Source organism: Pempheris klunzingeri, chromosome 6 (genome assembly GCF_042242105.1).
Source record: "Pempheris klunzingeri isolate RE-2024b chromosome 6, fPemKlu1.hap1, whole genome shotgun sequence".
In the NCBI taxonomy this organism is placed as follows: Eukaryota; Metazoa; Chordata; class Actinopteri; order Acropomatiformes; family Pempheridae; genus Pempheris; species Pempheris klunzingeri.
The window spans coordinates 25,846,674-25,861,984 of NC_092017.1; the positions used below are offsets into that span (position 1 = coordinate 25,846,674).

At 39.5% G+C, this 15,311-nt stretch overlaps 1 protein-coding gene across 1 annotated transcript; it reads left to right on the forward strand.

Moving 5' to 3' along the window:
* Positions 1 to 5,934: 5,934 nt before the first annotated feature.
* LOC139202393 (regulator of G-protein signaling 5-like) lies at positions 5,935 to 14,993 on the forward strand. The gene is made up of 7 exons (XM_070831858.1): positions 5,935 to 6,082; positions 6,822 to 6,935; positions 8,082 to 8,143; positions 11,525 to 11,691; positions 13,016 to 13,743; positions 13,794 to 13,896; positions 13,935 to 14,993. Exons 1-5 carry the CDS (start codon positions 6,039 to 6,041, stop codon positions 13,178 to 13,180), a joined length of 552 nt encoding a protein of 183 aa, XP_070687959.1. The 5' UTR covers positions 5,935 to 6,038; the 3' UTR covers positions 13,181 to 13,743; positions 13,794 to 13,896; positions 13,935 to 14,993.
* The last annotated feature ends 318 nt before the right edge of the window (positions 14,994 to 15,311 follow it).

Consider the following 15,311-nt stretch of genomic DNA (forward strand, 5'->3'; position numbering starts at 1 on the left):
TTGTGTCGTAACTTGGAGGAAAGAGGCCTGTGGATGGTAAAAGTATGCAGAGGGGGAGAGAGCAGCATATACAGTAACATACACAGCACTGGCCTACTGCACTTATGTAACTCAGAGAGCTGAGACAGACACCAGATCAAACCTCGTCTTGAAATGCTCCTCAGTGCGTTAACCCTTCCTCAAAGTGAACATGACAAACACAATGTATGTGAGCTCAATAGGCAACAGGCTGTTAAGGCTTCCCACCACGTCTCTCTTCTGTTTACTGGCTGCACACAGAGCAACACCAGCCAGACAATCACCTCAAACTGTTGCTATTTTCCTTATCCTGGCTGTCATGTTTGGATTGGCCTTTTGTTATATCGCTAATTTTGAGGCTATTTGGTCTGAATTGTGTCCAGATTTCTGAAAACCAAACACACTTAGACTACAGGCCTCAATGAAATGGCCTGTGATAATCACTGTTGTTCTAAGGTTGAGGTTTATCTGATCTTGGAGTATTAAGATGTGGAAGTTTAGCTGGCAAAATACACAAGAATAACTCATGCAGCTGGACACGACACGGTGTTTCTCATGCATTTTTGTGCGGTTCACGTATTTTCACTTGTTTTATGTAGCTGTAATTCTTAAATGAAACTTTAGCTGCCACTGAAAGAGCTGGAATTAAATCCAAACAGTACATTTCTGAAAGCACACTTAGTATTGCAAAGGGAGTATTGGGTTTACTTTACTGTAAATCATGTTTTGTATTCGTTTGGCTGGTGTATTCTGCGTTACGTAAAAAGCAGCCCAGCTATAGTTCCATTGTTAGCATTTAGCTCTGACCTCTCCAATGGAAAATCCATTTTCTCTCTAAATGAAGGAACGAAGAATGCAATTTATTTCTCTAAGGCAGGAATGATAACGAATACATCATTATTTATCCTCTGACTTTCTTACTCTCTCAGTGTTCATGCCACGATTCTGTAACGGACAAATCCATGGTAATTCAAGAGAAAACAGTCTTTGAAGCTCCTCTCTGCCCTCCCGTAAGCCCCAGGTTCACCGGAAAAGCCTCAGCAAATAAACAACTTAACGAAAACAATTAATGGTGCTGTGGGAAAAGCAATTTAATTTCCTCTCGCGGGCCCGTGGACAGAGCACTGAGAAACTGGACACCTCCTCAGTCACCCTGCCTCATGCCTGAGGTTCAGCACGGCCGCCTTAGCAAGAAAGCGAGAACGTGGGTTTCTAGCGGATCAGAAATATTTCTCCAAATTTGGATTCAATCTGGCACCACTAAGGCTGACAATGGTAAAAAATCATTTGAAATCTCCCGAATGTGTTTTGGCCTAATTCAATTTGTCAGCGATGACCTGCGTGACCTCCATCCCTCCCTCTCTGTCATCATACAGGCATGTTTGCTATAAAAGCACTTAGCATGGACAAGTGCCACGGCTGTCCTAGGGCATGGGATAGTTATGTCATATCCTGTGCTTTAGGAAATGAACTGAAACACTCCAATGGTCTTTTGTTCATCAGCTCCTAACATCTGTTTTCTCTTTGACTACATGACAAAGAATGACCATACAGGAGGTGCATTTTCTTTGTCTGCATTTCACTCTTTATTCCCTAGATGGACACAATAACAGCAAATACATCAAATCAAATACATTTTTAGGCCAATGTTTGCTTTGTTGTTGTATTTAAATGCATTATTTTCCAATGTTTTTATGTTATTCTGCTCACCCTATATGTGTATGAAGCAAAACTACCTGACACAATATAATATGACTGTAGATCTTATCGGTGCCACTCCACAAGATGGTATCATATATATTCAACCATCCACATGGCTGACATCACTGTGAGTCATCACTTCCTCTTCTCCTCCAATTCATACACAAACACATATGCACATTCTCCTCCAGAGCACCCATGCTCTGCATTGCTGACCTTAGAGCTCCCATTGTTGACTTTTAACCAGTGGGAGGTGAGTGAAACGTCAGGAGAACTGTCTGCAATCTCTATAATCTGAGCCATGGAGTCAGCGGTACTCGCTGGTATTTCTGGAATAATGTCAGGCCAAGATTACATTCGTCTTCCTGTTGGCCAAAAAAAAGCATCTGGCAACCACGATGCACTTTGCTTTTTTTTTTTTCTTTCCTAGAACAAAGCAATTGTCGCAAATACCACACCTAGATGAAAAGATGATGATGGCATAATAGAAACATGATGGTTGTGATGCAAATAATGTGCTCTCATGATGAAAACGGGGTGATAAGTGCCTGCTCATCTGAGTTCAAAGGGCTAATTGTTGTTAATAGGTAACGTCAGTGAACTAAAACCAGATGCTGCTTTGTGCAAGTCCAGCAGACATGATGAGAGCCAACAGCCAGAGTCCCAAGTGTGTGTATTCAGTCGATTCAGGCAGTATAACATCTGTTACGGCTTTGAATAGTAAAGCAGTTTTTGTGAGCATTTGTATTTACGTGCTTTATCAAGTCCCAAAATGACAATGTTAAGGTTCAGTGGCTGTGGGACAGAATTCAGTAGGAAAACAAAGGCTCAAAAACTCACCACAGAAAACAAAAGTAATGCATAATTGACACTTACCATAAATCACAAATTTGTCAGGTTGTTAATTGCAATCAACTGCCTTTTCATACAATATACGTCTTCACTGTGCCATATGGTGTCCATTATCTTTGAAAAACAGTGTTTCACGGTGCTGCTTGAGCTTTCAGACAGCCATTACATCTATAAACTGAGCGTAGAGCTTCTGTCAGCGTGGTAAACAAAGCGCCTGGATGCCAACTGGTGCCAGTTTATTTGGACAGCGGTGCAGCGATTGCCGTTGGCCTATGTACACATCCGCTCAAAGGACCGTCCCTGCCTGAACTTTGGCTTCCAGGAAATTCTGTAATGAAGGCAAAGATCTTTGTGTGTTTGCCTTGTCGACGCAGGTGATATTGGAGCTGTGCAGTCGAGAATAAACAAAAATATAGAGTTGTTTAAAGCCTCCAGGTGAGCACATAGAGTATAGAGTCTAAAGTCTAATGAAACATCTTAAGAAATATTGGTAACATGTTTTGTTTTCATACTTTAAGACTAAGACTTATGATCTCAGGATTGACTTATTTCATTCCTGTAGCTGGAAGTCAATGACTTATTGATGGCCTCATCCAAAGATGATGGATGGTACAGCTCCAGGAGGCATTTCTAAGATTTTAGGAAGAAACAAAGCAAACAGCTCTGTACCAGGCTTTGTTATTTGTCCTGGAATAAAAACACTGATACCAAGAAAGCCTGATGTTTCAGTCAATTGCAATAAGTGCTGCACATGTTTAACTGGCAGCCCTCTTTTGTCTGGATGCAACAAGGGCGTTAATAACACGGTACCGAAGCCCGTGTTTTCTGAATACATTGCCATGCCAACAAACTGATCTCTTTTAGTAAAGCCTCAGGCTCATTTGAGAAGCTCATGTCTCTCTTTTCAGTAGTCTAAATGTTTGCTGGAACAAGGACCGTTTATTTATTTGTTTATAGTGTTAAAGTGTGTGAAATTAGAATTTTCCAGGGCTGTTTCCAAGGCTGTTCTGGCTCATATTTGGATGTTCATGTCACAGGAAGATTTTGATGATTGTTTACTTTCAATGTTCTGTACTCAATTTGCACACTTTGCATGAATCACAAGTGAAAAAGTACACTCAAGTTAGTCAGTAAGTTGTGTATTATAAAGTAATACATGTATATTCATGTATTATTAGGCATTACATCAGTTGGACCTTTTATCTTGAAAACACAAAGTGCTGTGAGTGCCTAAACAGAACCATAACTAAGCTTTAACTGCTACTGGTGGCAGATATAGAATGAAAAACAATAAGATGTGTTAAAGATGTGTCCAATGGCCAATATGTTGAAAAACCTGTGGAAAGTCTTTCTTCTTTATGTTGAGAACAAAAGTCCTCTGTGCAGCATTATGGTTCATTCAAAACACGTTTCTGTAGCTAATACATGTACTTTAAAGGAAAGAAGAGCTGACACATGAGAATTATTAGACTTACTCTCGCTCTCTTTAGGGTTTTTGGCCTTTAAACTAACAAACAATGGAATTCAACATCAAGAGGTCAGAAGCAGCGTGATGAATGTAAAGTTCATTCTGTGCTGATGAAAACATGATTCTTAGTTTGTAGTCACACTACTGAAGCTAATACACCCCCTCTAGATTTTAAACTGGACCTTTAGTAAGCTAATGTAAGAGCTTTCTTACTATTGCTATTTCCCACTTTCATCTTTGTTATTGCTTGGGTGAATAATGACGGCTAACCAGTATCACGCTGCCAAACAATGGGCTGAACGTACAACTGAGCAGTCTTAATAAAAAGTAATAGACGCACCCTGGTTTGATTAACACTCACGTAAGATCACTCTATTCAACATTAAGCCTGTGAGCTTTGACATAAAACTAAACCTGTAATAAAAACCATTGTAATATAAATCACAAATATGTCAGGGAACAGTTCAACAAGAGTTGGCAAACTTAGCTGTGAGCTCTCTGCCTCATGTTAGTGTAGCATGTCAAAAACAATTAGAGAGCATCCAGCTCTGCACAACAAAGCATCAGTCTTTGTGTCTTTCTAACACTTCGGGGATTTCAACAACATCATTTACAGTAAATCTATTACATCACACGTCCTCCTTTCTGGGGTGAACGAATGAAAACAATGTGATTCACTGAATTTCTTACAGAATTAAATACACTGGTGTGTTGGAAGAGTTTCATTACTGTTGAGGCCTTGACGTGATACATGATCCAAAAGAATAAGTGGAGTCAAATTCTTTGGACTGCAGTTCACTTAGGCTAATATAAGTCTCAGTGATAACATCTCTCCCCCATTAAAACCCACCTTCTACACTGATATTTGATAGCACCAAAGAGGACAAGGTTCTTCCAGTAACACAGTAAAAATGTCAAGGATATAAACAGTGCAGTCTGCAGCTGACTGAAAAAAACAAGATGCCGGTCCAAACTAAAATTAATGTTTTCCCATGAAGCACTGGTCGTGTGTCCCAGTGCTCACGACATTCTCCTCAAGTAGCCTTGTAATTTGTTTAATCGCTTGTCCTCTCTGTCGAAGGTGGATGTAGTGTAACGTTGTTGACCACTGAAAAAGTACGACCAGATCATGTTTCTGTAATGTGAGTTGGTGAAACATACAAGATTAGTAAAACTCCACAACTTAACCAGAAACTATTTGTGTCACATGTCCGACCAGCAATCAGTCACTGTTGGTTTTGTTTCACAATAAAAGTACTTAAAGTGTCCAATGAACCTCAATGCTTTTTTGGTACCAGACAAAACCTTCCAGTGAAACTCAAAAGCTGTCGGTTACCAAACACAGGGACCAAAACGTAATCTTTTACGTAAGAGTTTTGCCAGTTTAAGGTTATTTAAATTAATTGATTTATCCATATATGAGAAAAAGTCATTTTGATTTTTTGAAACAGAAACTTTCCAACAAACAGAACTTTAACCAAGCTGTCCTGTTCTCTCAACTCATACAGTCCTGGGAAATCACAAAATACAAATTTCAGAGCAGCCATATAGGCAAAATGACCTGTTGTTACTTCAGTGTTGAATGTCTGGATGTGTGCACGGCCCCATACAAATGTATTAATGACAATATAACAAACACACTGACAAGATGTGATAAACATTGTGATAAAGAGTATCTGATATCAACCATTTATTATATAGCACTTTTGATCTGATATCAATGAAAATTCACTCTCCAGTTCGTATTCTGCACGCAGGTCCTGGATCTGTTGGTTAATTGAAACCTCAAAGCAAACTGGAAACCCGCCCTTCCTCAGCCGCGCTGTTCACATTCCAGTCTGATTGGCTTAGCTGTTGGCCAAAAGCCCAAAAGGATGTCTGTATAAAACTCCCCATGAGCTGAAAGCCAGACTCAGAGAGCAACAGGGACCCTGAGACTCACAGTGGGCTAACAGGAAGACTGAATTCACTCTACTACTGCAACTGAAAGCGCTGGAAAATGTGTAAAGGATTAGCTGCCTTACCCCAAACCTGCCTGGAAAGGTGAGCCCTGCATTATCACATTAGTATTCCTGACATGTTTCAGCAGTGTGTTCCTCTGATGTGGTTGAATATATTAAGAGTGCCTACGATTATAGTCTGTCAAAATAAACATGTATTGAAATACATGGATCGTGAATCCATGTTGCCATCACTCTCAGGTAGAGTTTCCATCTGAAGGTTTTACTTTCTGAAAAACATTTCTATTACCTGGAACTCTTTTTTTGACCCGAGGAAGGGTGTCATCTGTGTTATACCACTTTTTAATGCCAGCTTGAGTGTTTTTTCACCTTTATTTTTTACAACAGCTGACAACAGAGTCAGATAAATGTGTTCACACACTCAAACCTGAGGTCGGATAGGTTTCTAAACCTGCAGAATTGAAGAAACAAAGTTTACACTGGTCAGAACATAACTACACTAAGTAAAACATGTTTACCGCTGTTCATAGTTTAAAAAAGTGAGATAAAGTTTTACATTTGCTCTTTGCTCAGAAGGTTTTTGTAGGTTTTGTAGCTAATTAGGTTTGACATTTAATTAATCAGCCCACTAACATGCTCATAGGTTTTCGTCAGCATCTTGTGTAAAGACAATATAAAAGTCACGTTGGAGAGATGATGACGTATATCGTGAAAGCTTAGATAAACATCATGTCTAGATTATTATTACTTTGGTGTCTGAGAAGATAAAACAAAGCCTTTGTCACACAATCCGCCTTCCTCCTCTGCTTTCTGTCTCCCAGAGCCAAGGAGATCAAGTCGAAATTGGGAGTTTTACTGCAGAAGCCAGAAAATGCCATCGACCTGATCATCCCCTACCCCGAGAAGGCTGAGAAGAAGCCCGAGAAGCTACAGAAGTGAGTCTCTGTCTCGTCTTTAGAATAATGTCTGGGAGAGCCGGGGATGTTTGCCAGAGTATTAACCAGATAAATGATGGTAAAGTGGCAGAGCAGAGCCCGGGGCAGGCGCAAGATGTGGAGATCAAAGGACATTACACCTCTCCAGACACCGACTGGGCTCAGATGTCAGTGGAAGATGATACCGAGCTTTAGATACTTACATCTTACCAGGCATTACCCTGAAAATACTGGGTTAGACATGAATTATGTATGAGATGTTAAATGAAAGCGACTACTTTTGTTTGTCGTTAAACACACACTTGTTTTGATAAAAGCTGAAATATTTCTCAGTGCTGTTAAAAGAAGTCAGTTTGATTATGACTCTCCTACCACTACAGTCCATATTTATAATTGGCATTAGTCCTTTATCAGATGAGCTTTTAAAAGCATGTGCTATCCTCCATGTTTTGCATCTGTCACTGGTCCTTTCAGCTAATTATCAAGCTTGAAAGACATCACAGCAGCTTTGGAAACTTTCTCCTAAAGCTGAGAGAAAGGTCAGGCAGTTTTTACAATCATAACACTTTTAAATTATTCAGAGTTTTTAGTTTGGTGTCTAAATGCTCCCCATGATTGGTCTGACACACACACACCAGATGCAATCTATTCTTAAGTGGATGTTGTCCAGACTTGAATCTGACAGCGGAAATTGAGATCAAAGGATGGACTCTGGGTTTGTGAGACCAGAAACATCCGTCAAATGTGCGGTCGAATATTTGTGGCTCATCGCTTGAAGCTCTTCTGCAACAATGACGCATATGTCGGGAGAAAATGAGATGGGTTTTTTCAGAAGCTTCTTGTTGTGAAATCTTTCCCCATAAATCTCTAAATCTTCGTCACTTCCAGTGTTCCAGTGTTCCAGTTGTCACACTGTGCTGTAAACAGTACTGTATCTTACTTAAATCACTGCAAGCTTTCTGCTGTCCAAACTGCAAGCTTCACATCACATCCAGAGCTAACCACAGATTGAACCGGCTTTCCCAAATGCAAAACTAGCATGACGGTTAGGCACTCTTGGAGTAAAATCCTGTATGTTAGCTTGTATTTATTAACTGTTGGGATGCTCTGAACCTCTGTGACTGACCTGAGGTGTTTTGTGTGCAGGCCTACTCCTGATGAGGCTGCTCAGTGGCGTGAGAGTCTGGACCGAGTCCTGAACAACAACTGTATGTCTGCCCCCTTTTTTACTTTACTGTCTCACACACACACACACACACACACACACACACTTTTGTGACACTTACTGTTGATGGCACTGTATTAAAGTACATTCATTCTCTGGAGTCATACTTAAATGATGGTTTGCCTTGATGCCCTTAACCACTAAAACTCTTAACCCTGGTTAAGAGTTTGGTATCTCATTGTCTCACACAGTTAATGAACTGTGGAGATGTTTTCATCACACGATGGACAAAAACCACTTAATCTAACTCATTACAACTTTTTAAATCATATATTCTTTAGCAAACACCGTCACATTATCGCACATCTCATATAACCAATCAAACCTACTAGTTAGTTAGGAAATAGCATCTTTTTTTTAGACATAGCTGAAGGATGCTCTCTGTCATTTCCCAGCAACAATAAAAACCTGCGTGTTAGAAAACAAAACTGTGACGTATCTCTGCTGCTCTCTGTTGAGCGTATGATTATTTTACACTGTCTAAAGCTGTGGTTTTCATCGTGTAACATCTGGCACTTGGCTTTAATTTTAATCATTCCACAAGGAGAAAACTTGCCTTCCCTCTGGTCTGGTGTCTGTCTAGCAGACTGTTTACAGGTACAGTTAAACCGCGGAGGGTCTGGTTTCCATTACAACAATACAGCTTGTTAAACATCCATCTGATCATTTGTTTAATCGAATGGTGAAGAGTATTGACTCATACATATAAATACTGTATACTGTATGTCCATCCTGCGCTGGCTCACATGACTGTGAAAAAGCACAATCATTTTCAAAAGATACAAATCAGTAATTGAGATTAGCACAATTTATTTAATCCAACTTCAATTATTCAACCATAAATTACAAATAAAAGATATGTAACTGTAATTTAGAAACCACATAAGCTTTCTATTAGTGTTCAGTGAAGGACTTCTTTATCAACAATGTATTTAAATAACATTACGCTTTATGTCCAAATATCTATGCTCAGCCTTTTTAGATCATGACAGTTGACAAGGAACCCCTCAAACCAAACAACTCTATCTGCTGGAGTGGTTTTAGTTTCATACCGGAGTTAAACTACAGTTTATTTCGACTATAATTAAATCAACACTCAACTTGGATTAAAATAACTCGAAACATGATGACGTGATCCAGGATCCCCTTTGTAACAATCATGTCTTGCTGATGTAAAACTGTTACGTAATCCTAATCTACACTAAAACAGTTTGGGTTGTAGAAAGACATATGTGAGCATTGCACATGGGGAGAACAACACATTTACACCCCCCCCATACATACCTGAAAGCAGCTTCTCACTCCACTGTTTACTTCACAAAGTGCACAGAGAGCCAGCGAGACCAATGATTAACTTTAATGGTTAAGGGTATTCAGCAGTACGTGTAAACTCTCCTGCTAATAAGTCACTTAAGTCGCCCCTGTGCATCAAAACAGATCCACGCACAGATGTTACTGACCAGCTGATGCGTTTTCTCCGTAGAGCCGAGTGGGTGGCAAAAGCCCTTTCTAAGTGGCTCCTTCAGCACAGTCTAGGCCAGGGAGATGTATGTTTCTCCTGTGTTTGCATGCCTGCACGAATATGTGTGTGTGTGTGGCTCCACGGAGGTTGTGTGTGTTGCGGTAACTTCTCAGGGGACAAATCTAAGTGATTCCACCAGCATTGATTTATTGCACGACTGCTGCAAACTGCTGTGCTGTGATTATTTATCTACTTGAGATTTTACATTAGCATTATTCTTTATGGCTTCTATCTTGTTCTTCCCCCGTGGGATTCTCAGTGACTCATTACCTCTCAGATGCAGCACTGCCCCCCCCCCCCCTCCTTCACAATAAGATTTGCATAATTCATTGTATATTATGCAACAGTCAATAATGTATGATTATTGTCTGATAAAACAAAATTGCACTTGTAGAAAAAATAAATCAAATTTTCAAATTGATGTCTGTGAAGTTTTTAATTATAGGAACTCATCAGTCTTTTGTTACCTGAAAGATTAGTTCAGCCTATGAGGGGCAGCCAAGTTAATTAAAGTTAATTAAAGTTAATTATACAAGGAATTCTAGCACTATTTTGCTGAGACATGGAGGTACAAGATTATAAAATCATAAATGCATGGACAACAAACAAACACTAACATGCTACATATCCTGCTGCTTGCTGCAGCTCTCGTACACAAACAGCTTGTCATCAGCGCCTGTGCATGTGTGTGTGCTTCTCTCTTTGTGTGTCCCTGTACCGAAGATCTTTCAACACAAAAAAAAAGAAAGAGCTCCAGCTTGATGGCGACTCTGTGCTATTTTGAACCAAACTAGCCATTTAGATTGCAGATAAAAGCCGGAGGCAATAGCAGAGTGCTTATCATCGGCAGCACATGCTTCAGTTCAGACAATGGGATCTTTCACAGGCATTATGTTAAATTACAATGAAGTGGCTGGCTGTTTTATCAAGCCTTATTTCAGGATAAGCATTGTGCTTTTACTTTTGTCTAAATAAGTTACTTACTTTTGACACTCAAAATGGTTAAACTGAACATCAACTCACAAAAACAAACAACTACCCTTCTGAAAATAAGTGTATTTAGTTTAATTAGTGAAGTTTTAAAGAGTTTCTGGACATTTTCAATCCCACCGCATTACATAAAACATCCACTTTCTTTATGTCAGGTTTGGGTCCATCCAGGGAAGACTTATCTCATCACACTTTCCTGAGTACAAACACCAGACATCTGGAGTATATGCTGCCATTTTACAAAGCTTATTGATTTTCCACTACTGCACTTCTGCAAGCATTGTTGGTTCCATCTATCTGTCAAAGCGATGGCTCTTTGGGCTGAGGAGTCTGCTAGAAAAAATGTTTTGCAGTAGCTTTATTCAAACATGACAGCACCTTTATGAAAAGAGCCAGAGCGCTCGTGTGACGTTTAACATTAGGTATGAAAAACAGGTGTGATTTGGAAAAGGAAGATTATCAAGGAAGAAGAGTGTTTTCAGTTCTCTATCAGGCTGAATCACTGATGGATGTCATTCAGTCTTTATTTATGACCCTAAAGGGCCACATCTTCTGATGAGTAACTGTAATAAAGTCAGTTTCATGATTTATCATAATAGAAGACAGGTTTCTAGTATCTGTTCTGCAGTCCCATGTACATGTTTTATGTAAAGCATTTTGCTAAATAATCACTGCAGTGAGACAGATGGTTTGATTTGATGGTGTTTTGAGGGTCATTTTCCTTTTTGCCCCTAAAAATGATTCCTTTTCTTGTCATAATTAACATTGTGCCAGTGTTGGCCTTTTAATGAATGTGACATTCAATGGAGCCATGTTTTTAATACCCCCCCCCCCGCCTTTCTTCCCCTTCAGATGGTGTGGCTGCTTTCCGCAGCTTCCTGCAGTCTGAGTTCAGTGATGAGAATATTGAGTTCTGGGTAGCCTGTGAGGAGTTCAAGAAGACCAAGAACCCAGTGAAGATGGCCGCCAAGGCCAAGAAGATCTATGAAGACTTCATCCAGTCTGAGGGACCCAGAGAGGTCAGGCACTCATGTCTCTTCCCCGTTTATGAGCTCCACGTGGAATAGGAGTAATTCATCACATTAATCACATGTAGTGTGCTTTACATGATGGTGTCCAGTGATTCAAGCATGAGCCTTTACTTGGACACCCAAGTGGAAACTGGTACACTCATTAGCTGGCAAGGATCTCACAGCTTAAAGATAATACAGAAGACTCGTTTCTTTGATATGAGTCTAAGGACATACGCGGCATGGTCACTTGGTGGTAATTCCACCTTAAGTTAAACTAATGACTTATATTAACTGTCTAAGTTAAATGAAATTATTTGCTTTCATGTCAAGAATCAGATGAAAAGACTAATATCACTTGGATGTTTGTCTAGTTTAGCACAGGAAACTGGGAACAATGATGAACAGTAGTCTGGCTCTAGAGAAGATTAAATAAAGCTCATTAAGTAACACAATGACTAATTAGCTTAATCCATTCAAAGAGCAAAGTTTAAACTATTTATTGACCAGTTTTTATAGCAGCCCGTCTTCATACCATGATCAGCAGCCGTGATCATTTTTATAGGACATCAGGGGACATGGTGGAGAGGCCAATGTGGCTGGATGGGTCAAACACAAGTCTTTCACCCAAGAGACCGCAGTCCTGTTTGAAACCAAACGTCAATGTAGAATTAATTTAACTGACCTAACACCACATATGTAACGTGACTTTTAGTATAAGTTACATCACGTACGTAAAGTAACTTGATTGTGATCTTTTTTCAAAACCTGACCAAGTAGTTATGTTGTCTAAGTCACTTATGTCACACATGTGTAATGTAAAGGTTATTTGCTTGCCTGGGGCTGGCTCCCCGTCTGTCCTCATATTTGTCCTTGGAAATAAATCTATTCCATTGTTTCAGTATGAGGATGTGATATTCATTACCACACTGATTGGACAACTTGGTGTCGGCCAAATCTAAAATCTAATCAAGCTCATAATACGACCATCGTATTGGTGACCTAATAGCCCTAATGACAGACTGGATGTATTTGTTGCAGCTCTGCCTCTATTTACATTCAGTGTCTCACAAGTATTTTCCGTGGAATAACCTTTTAGCACACAGGACATGATGTCGTTTGTTTACATTTAAATAAACATAACAGCCGGCTTGTTAGAATAAGCAGTGAATAAATAAATACTATATCAGTATCTTGCCTATTATGGCTTGAAGTGGAATCAACATCTTCTTCGTTTCCTTGAATCCTCTCTTGAAGACTCGTCATCGCGTTTTTTTATATCCTTACATCTTCACTTTAGCTGTTTCCTTTTGTCGTCTTCCTCCCACCACAGGTGAACATTGACCACTTCACCAAGGATGTGACCCTGAGGAACCTGGTGGATCTCTCCCCTGCCACCTTTGACCTGGCCCAGAAGAGGATCCACGCCCTGATGGAGAAAGACTCCTTCGGTCGTTTCCTGCGGTCTGAGCAGTACCAGGACCTCCTGGTCAACTAAATCTGAGGAGCTGGGGTGGGGGGGGGGGGGCGGGGACGTTTCAAACTGCAGTTAGTTAACGTGAAAATAATAGAAAATAACTTAATTTTTTAATTGAATATTTGTAATAAACTACCACTGTGTAAGACAGCTCGAGAACCAAAGACTTTCTTTTTTTTTTTTACAATATCCAAAAAGGGAGAGAAAATTTTATTTCCAAATTATACTTTGATTATATAACTTAAGGGAAAGACTGCCTTTTGAAAGAGCCCTACCTCCCCACCCAAAACACACACACACACACACACACAGACAAACACAAACACACACACACACAATCACACAGAGTCTAAATCAACACTAAAACAGAAACCAATACAAAATACAACTAAATCTTTTCATCTAGGACACAAAGTCAGTTTTTCAACCTTTGGATAAGCAAAGCATGCTCATGAAATTATCCTTTGAAATTAATATCTGACTTAAACATGTGCATCAAGGTGTTGTTGTAGTTTTTCCAGACCCGTCTAGACAGATATAGTATTACAGTATTGTGTAAGCCCGACCCCACTGCCATGCCACCAGTGACATATTCCAAGGTCAACTTTCTGGCAAAAACCAGTAACAGTGTCAGCAAAAAAAGAGGTTTACACTGTCGATGGTCTCACTTGGTGAGAAGGAGAAGATTACTAGTCTCTTCTGCCTATATTTTTGAAAGTGGCATCACAGGTACAGCTGTACCTTTCCAACACAAACACTCTCAGTGGGACCTGAGACCCTTTTTCTGAACACCTTGATGCAAAAGTATAAATAATATTTGAAGCAGGCTCATTTCTGGCCATCTTGGTGCCCTGGGCCACAAATTCAGTTGCACCCATGAAGAGATTAATCTATTAAGAACAATATTCTGTTTTCTGAGAATTATATTAATAGTTAACTGTGTTCAGCTTTGCTCAACTTCTGGTCTATCTCATGTCGTCAACATCACGTTGAAACGGCAATGCCTTGATATAAAACAGATGAAAGTTGTTTTCAGGAGAAAGCAAACTTTCAGTAGTGGTCATATTGTAAACTAAATCAAAGAGATTCACCTCAAATGTACACAAATGTAATTTTGAAACAACACGTAACCCAGTTTTGGCCGTTCCTCTTATTCAAGCAGTGACTTTTAAGTGTTTTGTCATTAAAAGATCTAAAGATAGTAATATCAATCTGAGCGCAGGGAAAGGATCCGTGAGAAAAGCATTTGGAAACTCTAATTAGAGGCGTTTTAAATCATAGATTCATTATGGACCAAATAGGGTGATTTTAAATCAAAGAACCTGTAACATAGTGCACCCCCTTTAATGAATGACACAAATCTCTGTCTCTTCCACTCTTTCACTCTCACACAGACCGACAGTAGCTTTGGGTTTTCACAAAGATCCACTTTTGGTTGCGATGCATCCCGTGAGAGCCGTCCTTGAGAACAGTGCTGGCTGGTTGGCTCAGTGGTCAAGCTCCTAGGTTACCACTGAAGTGCAAGTTGCTAAGATGGGAAACTCAAGTAGGAGGGAATCTCAGAAAAAGAAATGAACAGTGCAGTGGTTTTAATAGAGAATGGTCTTTCCCATGTGATAAAACCATTTTACTTTTGTGTGCAGAGTCACTAAAAAGGTCCCGACCTGGTTTTAGCGTCATAAACAGCAACATGGGAGACTGAACTTGCAGGTTTGTAGCACTAGACAATGCCAGAATCATTAAAAGTATGATGTGCTCCATGGTTTGCAACTCAACACCAAAATAAAAGTCTAAAATCAAAGTTTAAAGTCTAAATTAACAAAATGGCAGGATTGCAAATAAACTAAAACATTAGAAATAGCCAATAAATCTAGATCTTATATGAACTTGTATGTAACCACAAGTTATTATTCACTAGTACACACTGTAACAAAACACTGGTATTCACCTAACTTACACTAAGCGAAGACATACACGGATGTGAGGATGTGGATTTAGGGGTTGGTGTGCACTGTTTAAGTATCCTAAATATATACATTTAGCTGAATGTAGCGATCATAAAGTGTGATTATATTTACTCTTTAATGCTTTTTTTATATTAAACAAAAGCATAAATGTTTAACCAACACAAGAATGTTGTTATCTAGATATT